The sequence below is a fragment of the Nanorana parkeri genome, unplaced genomic scaffold, assembly GCF_000935625.1.
Source record: "Nanorana parkeri isolate BGI_ZX_2015 unplaced genomic scaffold, ASM93562v1 scaffold237, whole genome shotgun sequence".
NCBI classification, from domain to species: domain Eukaryota; kingdom Metazoa; phylum Chordata; class Amphibia; order Anura; family Dicroglossidae; genus Nanorana; species Nanorana parkeri.
In genome coordinates, this window is record NW_017306505.1 from 542500 (window position 1) to 552423 (window position 9924).

General features: G+C 52.5%; 1 protein-coding gene and 1 long non-coding RNA gene across 2 annotated transcripts in view; one reads left to right on the forward strand and one right to left on the reverse strand.

Moving 5' to 3' along the window:
- Positions 1-1085: 1085 nt before the first annotated feature.
- On the forward strand, positions 1086-4203 carry PLAGL2 (PLAG1 like zinc finger 2). The gene is made up of 2 exons (XM_018556423.1): positions 1086-1379; positions 3003-4203. Exons 1-2 carry the CDS (start codon positions 1144-1146, stop codon positions 4120-4122), a joined length of 1356 nt encoding a protein of 451 aa, XP_018411925.1. The 5' UTR covers positions 1086-1143; the 3' UTR covers positions 4123-4203.
- The window catches only part of LOC108786998, a 25461-nt gene continuing 17639 nt past the window's right edge, over positions 2103-9924 (reverse strand). Inside the window, exons 3-4 of the long non-coding RNA XR_001941237.1 lie at positions 9423-9424; positions 2103-2113 (exon numbers count right to left, since the gene is read on the reverse strand). This is a non-coding gene — a long non-coding RNA (uncharacterized LOC108786998). The remainder of the gene's footprint in view (positions 2114-9422; positions 9425-9924) is intronic.

Below are 9924 nucleotides of genomic sequence, written 5' to 3' on the forward strand. Positions count from 1 at the left end.
CTGTACTCCCCAGTAGAAGCATCCCCCCTATATTTGCATACACACCGATCCCTGTACCACCCAAAATAAGGAGCCCCCCTATATGTGCATACTTACAGATCCCTGTACTCCCCAGTAGAAGCATCCCCCCTATATTTGCATACACACCGATCCCTGTACCACCCAGTATAAGGAGCCCCCCTATATGTGCATACACACAGATCCTTGTACTCCCCAGTAGAAGCATCCCCCCTATGTTTGCATACACACAGATCCCTGTACCACGCTGTATAATGAGCCCCCTATATTCTGCATACACACAGATCCCTGTACTCCCCAGTAGAAGCATCCCCCCCTATATTTGCATACTCACAGATCCCTGCACCCCCAGACACAATACAGCTCTACGTATGTTGATATCTTCTCTTCTCCAGGTTGGAAGATGGTGAGGTGGTTACGACCGTGTCTCCCCGCAGGGTGAATAGGAACACACACACTCCGGTAAGTTTTATCCTTGTCACTCTGGAGCCACTCCTAAATGTTTGCTTATAAATAACAGGCAACCTTGGCCCTCCCGCTGTGGTGGAACTACAAATCCCATGAGGCATTGCAAGGCTCTGACAGCCACAGGCATGATTCCCAGAGACATAGGCATGCTGGAAGTTGTAGTTAAAGCACAGCTGGAGGGCCGGAGCTGCCCTGTATCTACTTTAGAAATACTTATCCTATACCAGGTAAGGCAGATCACCTGTATTAGAGATGGGCAACTCCGGCCCTCCAGATGAATGTGGAACTACAAATCCCATGAAGCATTGAAAGACTCTTGGCAGACACAGGCAAGACTCAGGTGCAGCAGCATGCTGGGAGTTGTAGTTTCACTACAGCTGGAGAGCCAATGTTGCACACAGCAGGGGCATACAGTTGCAGCCTCATAGCTGCTGGGCGAGTATAAGTGGAAAGTTGTAAACTAATATCTAACACCCACCCATATAGACCTCCCCAGTGGAGCTAGATCATAACCCCCCACCGCCGCGTCACCCAATCAGATTCGTAGTTATAACGCCAGCATGATGTATCCCTTTCTGCTGTTTTGTCCATCTAGGAAGCGGCCGGCACCAATGGGGAAACGACATCAGACGTAGCACCGGTACAAGCAGTTCGGACATGAAGACGCTGTTCTTTAATGCCATAGTTAACGAAGGCCGCGGCGAGTGGAAGCTGGAGGGCGACCTCCAACGCGGAGAGGAACGGGCGCAGGGCAGGTTTCTACAGGACGCCAGCGGACAGGATGTGCCGTGCACCAGCGAGCAGGAGAGTCCACCGCAGCCGGATCAGAAGCGCTTCACCTGCCCCCAGCTACTCTGCGACAAAACCTTCGCCTCCAAGTACAAGCTCTGCAGGTAGCCATCTTGTCGCAGCGTGTGTAGCGTTATTGGTGGTCCACTCGAAACTAGGGATGCACCGATACAGATAAGTGTATCGATATCGGTGCCGATACCGAGTATTTGTTGGGCGAGTAGTTGTACTCGCCCAAATGCTCCGATGCCTAGCCAGATGCTTCCTGTATCAGGAAGCCGGGCAGCGCGTCATTACACGCTGCCCAGTTTCCTGATTGGCCGGGAAGCGGCTTCATGCTCTCTCATCACTTGTGATGAGAGCATGGTGCCGAATTCCCGGCCAATCAGGAAGCCGGGTAGCATGTAATTACGCGCTGCCTGGATTCGCGATTGGTCGGGAAGCTGGCCAATCAGGAAGCCGGGCACCGTGTAATGACGCAGCGCCCGGCATTCTGATTGGCCGGGAAGCCGGCTTCATGCTCCCTTGTCATCAGTTCCCGTTCATTACACGGCGCCCACCTTCCATGATTGGCCAGCAAGACGGCTCCGGCTGGGTACCAGAGGAAGACCGCTCCTAGCTGGAGAGGCTCCTGGGGTGACAGGCCGGACATGCCGAGGTGAGAGGGGACAGGGATTTGTACGGGACGGCTTTCTTGTTAATTGGGAAGCCGGGTGGCGAGTCTTTACACGCCACCTGGCTTCCTGAATGGGACTTCCGGTACTCGGTAATTGGTATCGGCGAGTACAGAAAAAAAATTAGCGGTACTCAGTACCAAAATACCAGTATCTGTGCATCCCTACTCTAAACACATACACTGGAATGGAGCTCTGGCATCAAACGCCAGGACCAGTCCATGTTTCATAAGGATCCCTGGGTTATAATTGACAGCAGAGAACATGCATGATAGCCAGGGCAGCAGTACAGTGTACATGTAACCCTCATCTATGTGCCAAGGCATATCCGAGAGCCAGCAATAGGCCGAGGTATATCCGAGAGCCAGCAATAGGCCCAGGCATATCCGAGAGCCAGCATAAGGCCGAGGCATATGCGAGAGCCAGCAATAGGCCGAGGCATATGCGAGAGCCAGCAATAGGCCGAGGCATATGCGAGAGCCAGCAATAGGCCGAGGCATATCAGAGAGCCAGCAATAGGCCGAGGCATATCAGAGAGCCAGCAATAGGCCGAGGCATATCAGAGAGCCAGCAATAGGCCGAGGCATATCAGAGAGCCAGCAATAGGCCGAGGCATATCAGAGAGCCAGCAATAGGCCGAGGCATATCAGAGAGCCAGCAATAGGCCGAGGCATATTTGGTGCCATCAGCTATGAGCTACATTGAATTTTCAGTTTAAATCAGCTCCAGCCATTGCATGTAAAGGAGGGAAAAGTCTGTCCCCTGGCCAGTATGCTGCAGCGAAGGATCCTTGCCCTCTTGTGTGAAAGCAGTGGTCTCTCTGCAGAGGTCCAACACACCACGAGCTGCAGCTCTGCCGATTAGAGAGCTCTGACTCGGCAGGAGGTGTGTTGGACCCCTGCAGAGAGACCGCTTCTTCCACAACGGGACCTTCTCGGCGGCACGTTGGTAGGCTTTCTATAAAATGAACTTTTGTTCTGATGTACGTGGAATGTCTCTAACGATGTGCCTGCACCACGTAAACACGTCCTTCTGTATCTCCTCCGTCTCCAGGCACATGGCTACGCACTCTATGCAGAAGTCACACCAGTGCTTTCACTGCGGCAAAATGTTCCACCGCAAGGACCACCTGAAGAACCACCTGCAGACCCACAATCCCAACCGCGTGGCCCTGCAGTGCCCCGAATGCAGCAAGAACTACAGCACCAAATACGGACACCGCCGCCACCTCGCCTTACACGCCATCGCCCGGGGAGACCTGAGCTGCACCATATGCCTTCAGGTCTTCAGGGACCGCCAGTCGGTGCTGGAGCACCTGAAGAGCCACAACCACCGTCCGCCGCCGGGCAACCGGGAGAAGAAGTACCCGTGCGAGCACTGCGACCGGTGCTTCTACACCCGCAAGGACGTGCGCCGCCACCTGGTGGTGCACACCGGGCGGAAGGATTTCCAGTGCCACTGCTGCGCCCAGATGTTCGGGCGCAAGGACCACCTGACGCGGCACATGAAGAAGAGCCATTGCGAGGAGGTGCAGATCAAGCTGGAACCCCCGGACGATTACAGCAACGTGAGCTGCCGACCGGCCGTCGTGAAGGAAGAGTTCGGGCCGGTCATGTGCATGCAGCCCCGAGACAACGTAGTAGCCGGAATGTACACTACACCCTTTCAGCCGATGCCAAGCCCCGCCCTTCCCCCGTCCCTGATGCCAAACTCCTTGTCCCTAGGGCTCAACTACCCCGCCGAAAGTGCACCTACCTTCTCAACAGATCCATCGAGCAGGTTCCAGTTCACATCTACCTCATACTTTCCAAAAAGTGAGATGGATCCTTACGTGCCCGATGGGTCTGGGGGCTTCGGCCCGCCCTCCGCCGACTTGTCTTCTTTCCCGCCTCAAGCTTCCTTGGATGAGTCTTTCCTCTCAGCGCTGTGCGACCCCCTGTCCTCGGGCGTAGACTTCAGCCACTTCCTCGGATTCTTTCCCCTCAACTTCCCTCCGTGCAACTTCCCGGTCGGCGGCCCGGAACCGACGGCGGGAGAGCATCAGCCGTTCCTGTCTTCTCTGGGCCACGCGCAGACGTCAACGGGCTCCATGGCCGGAGACCTGGCCCTGCCTCATTTTACCTCAGACCTAAACTCTACCACATTGCCTCAGTTTCACCAAGCCTTCAAGTAAACGCGGTGAAAACTTAACATTTTTTTTTCGTTGAATTCTTACCTCATTTGTTGCCATCTTCCGAGCGAACACGTTGGCCACCATCAAGGAGGTCTTAAGTGACCCTACCTGTCTAGTTTTTTTTTTCCCCCTTCCCAGCAACAGAGAATCTTACCTCAGGACCAGAGACCAAACCGTTCCACGTTTGGTGGAAATGAGAAAGATAACCCGACAATGTGAAAAACCCCCGGCGGGAGGGTGGGACAAGATGGCCGACGGGCCGGCTTCAAGTGCTCTGCTTGAGCCTGCGTTGACACCCCTCCCTTCGGCCCACCTCTGGATGTGTTTAGGAACGGGTCCTTCTGAAGGAGAACCTGTTTTTTTTTTGTTTGTTTTTTTGAGTCCTCTGTTACCATAGCAGTGCCAATTCTCATCTACCTCTTCTAGATCTACGTGATAGACTGTTCGCCTTCCCGGAGGAGACCAGTTGGATCCCCTGGCAGCGGTGGGGGGAGGGGGGTCGGTTGTACTAATCCCTGTCGTAGAGCCCGCTTCCTCTCCCCGTCTCATAATACCTCACTATGCAGTTTACAATGTACATAGGATTCTGATAAACAACGACAAGCTGTGCTGGGGGTGGGGGGTGGGGGTGCTGCGGCACCCTCCCCGATGGCAATTTTTAAAGAAGTGCTTTAGTTTTGATCACAGTGTTCAATTTTGTTTTTTTTTAAAGTCCTGCACACATATCTTGCCGGTGTTAATCAGGATTACAGCAGAACAGTGTTCATTCCATGTCTTCTGTCCATACCCGGGGTAAAGCAACCACCGGCTGAGGTAAAACTACAACTTCCACCATGCCTCTGCCTCTGGGAGTCATGCCTGTGGCTGTCAGAGTCTTGCAATGCCTCATGGGACTTGTAGTTCCACAACGGCTGGAGTGCAGAGGTTGCCTATGCCTGGTCTATACCTTTTAAACACAGTGTTTTTTCGTGATGATTTGACCGAGAGGTGCCGCAGCAGTCGCATAGACTACTTGCAGGGGGGGCTAGTTGGGTCTGTTTCAGCCCACAGCCTGTTAGCTCCTATGGGTAAGCTTGGGTTTAGGGATCATTCAGACGGCGTGCACGCCCGTCAAAAGACCCGATCCCGGAAGTTCCAAGTACTGCATGTAATTGCGAGCATAGTTCTTCCCTATGGGAGGATGCGGCTGTATGCAATCACACACGTACACCCCAACCTGCACATCCATGCGGGCACAGGGGCCAACACTTGGACGCAGACAGTGGGGCTCAATGAGACGGCGCGCATGCCCGTCTGAGTGAGCCCTTAGTCTGATCCCTCCACTGAAATCAGACATGGTGTAGGCAACCTCGGCAGTCTGGCTGTTGCGGAACTACAAGTCCCATGAGGCCTTACAACACCGACAGCCACAGACATGATGGGAGTTGTAGTTTCACCTCAGCTGGAGCTTGCCTACCCCTGTGCTACAGTGATCGGGATGATGCGAATGTTCATTCCGTTCTTTGCTGCAGTGCTTTCAGATAAGGTCACATAGCCACCAGTTACCCAGTGGAGGGCTGAAGATGGTCCAATGGCTTCACTCAGTGTTAAAGGCATAATCTACGTTCTGCCAAAAATTAATAAACGCACAAAAATGAGCGTTTATTAATTTTCTGCAGAGCATTGCAACTGCGATCAGTGGGTGGCAGGTGCAATGTTCAGAGTCTTCCTCCAGCACCAGATCAGTATGGAGCCGGAGGAAGTCTTCACGTGTGTGACATCACCGCACTGGTCCTCCATCGAGATCTAAGTGTCCCTCTGCTGCGGTGGCTGATGGGACTCCGGAGGTCTTTCATTCACAGATACTGTGGATGGATCTGTAAACGAACGACATGGGTGTGCATGCGGAGCCCCAAATTCAAGGAGCCTATAGGGGGGGGGGGAGGAACCCTTCGATTTCGTTAAGTGGGGGGGATGGGGGCGGAATGACCCGAAATATAGATGGAAGGGGGTATAAAGGTGGACCCGGCCTTAAGGCAGAATGTATCGTTAGTATTTCCTTTCCATCTAAAGCAGGGATGTCCAAACCTCCGGCCCTCCACCTGCGGTGGAACTACAAATCCCATGAGGCATTGCAAGATTCTCACAGACATGACTCCCGGAGAGAGATGCATCATGGGATTTGTAGTTTCACCACAGCTGGAGGTTTGAACATCCCTGATCTACAGTCGGATCATTCCGGTGTCGGCAATATCCGCCACACGCCAATTCACCTACAGAAGCGACGCGATTGGTCGGACTGATTTTGATTGGAGGGCCGACAGGTCGCTGTTAATGTCTCTGTGGTGCTGCTGCAAAACTCGTACTGCTTTCACTCTGTCGGCTCCCATTAGCATACGATCGGTTTGGGACGCTGCCGGGTCACAATAGCAGCAGCGCCCCACGCCGTGCCGCTTTAACCGCTGTGGTGCAAGGAGCAATGGGATGTGGTTGGCTCCAGCAGCCAATCGGAATGCATTAGAAGCGCCTGATGGATGCTATTCCGACTCCTGGCACTAGAGGGAGCTATTCTACCCCTCTCTGGACTCTCAATAGACCATTATACCACGGAGTCGTCAGACGCCAGCTTGCACCTGATGCTTCTCCTGCAGGTATTTGGGTTTATGACATATCCATGTTGAGGAAGACCGGTACAGACATTGGAGAGATCAGTAATAAGGAAGTGTGCTGAATCTAGCCGGGGGGGCCATCGCGTCTGTAGCACTTCAATCCTATTGCAGAGGCCGTCTGCGTGCAAGTCACAAGGCTGCGGCTGTCATAGGGAGGTGCGCGGCAAATCAAAAGGCTCTGTGCTAGGAGGCAGGTGGCGACTTAAAGGGTCAGTCCACACTGGGGTCCTAGTGATGGTTGGACTCCGCTGGGAGTTAAAGGGGAACTCCAGGGGGACTGTTACAATGCAGATCTGAAATCTATAGAGAGATGCGAGATCATTCAGGATTCGTTGGCGAAAGTGCTTTTGACCTGCAGCCGATCTCCTTCTGACTTGCAATTGACTTGCTTCATGCAGGTTTGGCATTCCCAAAGACTTGTATGGGAACGCACAAAACCAAAACCCCCGTGCACACAGGCCTTAGTACAATCACATCTCTGCTCTCTTGTAAGCAAGTTTCCAGTGTTAGAGGGGCGGCAGTGTGCAGTGACCCATGGCTCATAGTGCTGCCCCTCCTCCATGCAATCTGGTGTTAGAGGGGCAGCAGTGTGCAGTGACCCATGGCTCATAGTGCTACCCCTCCCTCATACAATCTGGTGTTAGAGGGGCAGCAGTGCACCATGGCTCATAGTGCTACCCCTCCCTCATACAATCTGGTGTTAGAGGGGCAGCAGTGCACCATGGCTCATAGTGCTACCCCTCCCTCATACAATCTGGTGTTAGAGGGGCAGCAGTGACCCATGGCTCATAGTGCTACCCCTCCCTCATACAATCTGGTGTTAGAGGGGCAGCAGTGTGCAGTGACCCATGGCTCACAGTGCTGCCCCCTCCCTCATGCAATCAGGGTCATGTGGTGCAGAAGACGGCATTGTCATAGCACTGTGAGAGTTAATAGATACCTGGAAGTGTTGCACATCACTCGGCAGTCCGTTGCGAGCCATTCGTGTCCAATCAGGGGGTCTGGCCCCCGGAGATCAGCACAATCCTAACATCCACCCATTGCCTGGAAGAAGTGACTTCCTGTCTCCGCGATATAGAATCCCTCGCAGCACTTGCTTCATAAAGATAACAAAGGATCGTTAGTTCTCAATCTAGACAAGGCAACGGCGGCCCTCCAGCTGTTATAGAACTACAAGTCCCAGGAGGCATTGCAAGACTGACAGTTACAGGCATGGCTCCCAGAGGCATGCTGGGATATGTAGTGAAAGGGCAGCTGGAGGGCCGGAGCTGCCCACCCCTGATCAGGAACCTCCTTTCAGATCCCAACTGTCATTTTCCATCGGAGGCTGCAATCTGATTGGCTGCTTTCAGCCTCGGAGGGGTTTTGTTGAATGAGGAAGGAAAGGTGCGTTGCCCATAGCAGCCAGAGTTGAGATGCCCCTGCAGGTCGGTTGTAATGGGTTACGTCTCGTCTGCCGCCATATTGCAGTGGAACAATAGCACTTAAAGGGAACGTTTGGTGCTTTGGAACCTTTTTCGATGCTCAGGACTTACAATTCATTTCTTGGTGAGCTAATTGTGACGTTTCCCGTATGGATGGCTTGTGATTTCGGATCTTTCCCTATCTGCAGCTTGACTCCTTTTATTTACAAAGGTCAGCAGCTCAAAACTAAAAGAGTCATAGACGAGACTCCTCCCACTTCCTGCCTGCAGGAAGTTTCAATCAGAGAGAGACGGTCTGAAGGCAAACAGACTCTGCTTTCTCCCTCTAGAAAGCCCAGCCAGGCTCAGTGACAGCAGTGCATCCTGGGAGCTCCGAGTACAAAATGTTTCTAGAAATAGTTATTAAAAAACATAATTAATCCCAAACCAAAAAGATAAAAACTTGGGGGGGTTGATAATGCCAACCGTATACTTTGTTCCTTAAATCTGAACTCTGCCCCCCTTCAGTCTTGCAGTTGTACCAGCTCCTCTTCCTCTGATGTCACTGCACACTGAGAGCTTCTCACAATCTACATCATCAGCTGCAGCAAGTCATTTCCTGGCTGAAGGACATCTAGCATCATGTAGTCCTCTCCTTCCCAGCCAGACTGTCCCTGGTCCCGCCCCTTTCACTTGATTCCAGTTCTTTCAATCATGGAGGTCCAGCATCACATGTGGGCGTTACCAGGACCTGCCTCTGGAACACCCATTCCAGACATTGTGATATTTGCATAACTCCTCCCTAGAGCCCGCCCACTCCTTGTAATGAGGCAAGGTGCTGGGATGTATTCAGGAAGCTATGTGCAGCCCCGGGTGCCCAGTGTTTTTGTTTCTGTACACCTAGATCCTGCACCTGACTGAAGGCAGGTGCTGTATAGCCATCGTCCTTTACCACAGGGGTGGGCAACTCCGGCCCTCCAGCTGTTGTAGAACTACAGGTCCCATGAGGCATTACAAGACTCTGACCCAGGGGGTGGGCAACTCCGGCCCTCCAGCTGTTGTAGAACTACAAGTCCCATGAGGCACTGCAAGACTGAGAGTTACAAGCATGACAGGATTTGTAGGTGAAGCACAGCCGGAAGGCGGGAGTTGCCCACCATCCCTTAGCATTGAGTCAGCCATTGATGACAATTACATTGTATTTTCTCACCTGCATAAGGAAATGACAGCTTGAATTTGATTGGCTAACGGCTGCGATTTGATTGGCCGTTATTGTAAATATATGGAAATTGCTTTCATTAACATCCTAAAGATGCTTCTAGGATCATTCAGAAGTCACTGGCAGGCGCTTCTGTCCTGCTTCCAGCAGGTTTTGCATTGCCATTGACTTGTATGGGAATGGGAAAACCCGTTTGAAGTGAACCCAAGCCTATGGCCAGGGGCCCTGAACTGTTCGTACACATGCAGGCAAAGTGCAGTAACCCGTAACAACCAGGTACCGCCGCGCTGTAGCGAGATCTGCGACAGGTCAGTTCCGGTTGCTGTGCACTCTGTACGTTGCTCTTCACCCGTTCCATCCTCTGTTCTGTTCGTGTCTTTTGTTTTTTTTTTTCCTGTGCATTGCCCTTTAATTGGGGCGCCAGCAGTATCACTTCACACTGTGGACCAATCACTGACATTGTAGCACTTTGAGATTGATAGTTTGCCTGAATTTTAGATTTCAGACAATTTGTTTTTTTAATACAGATGGG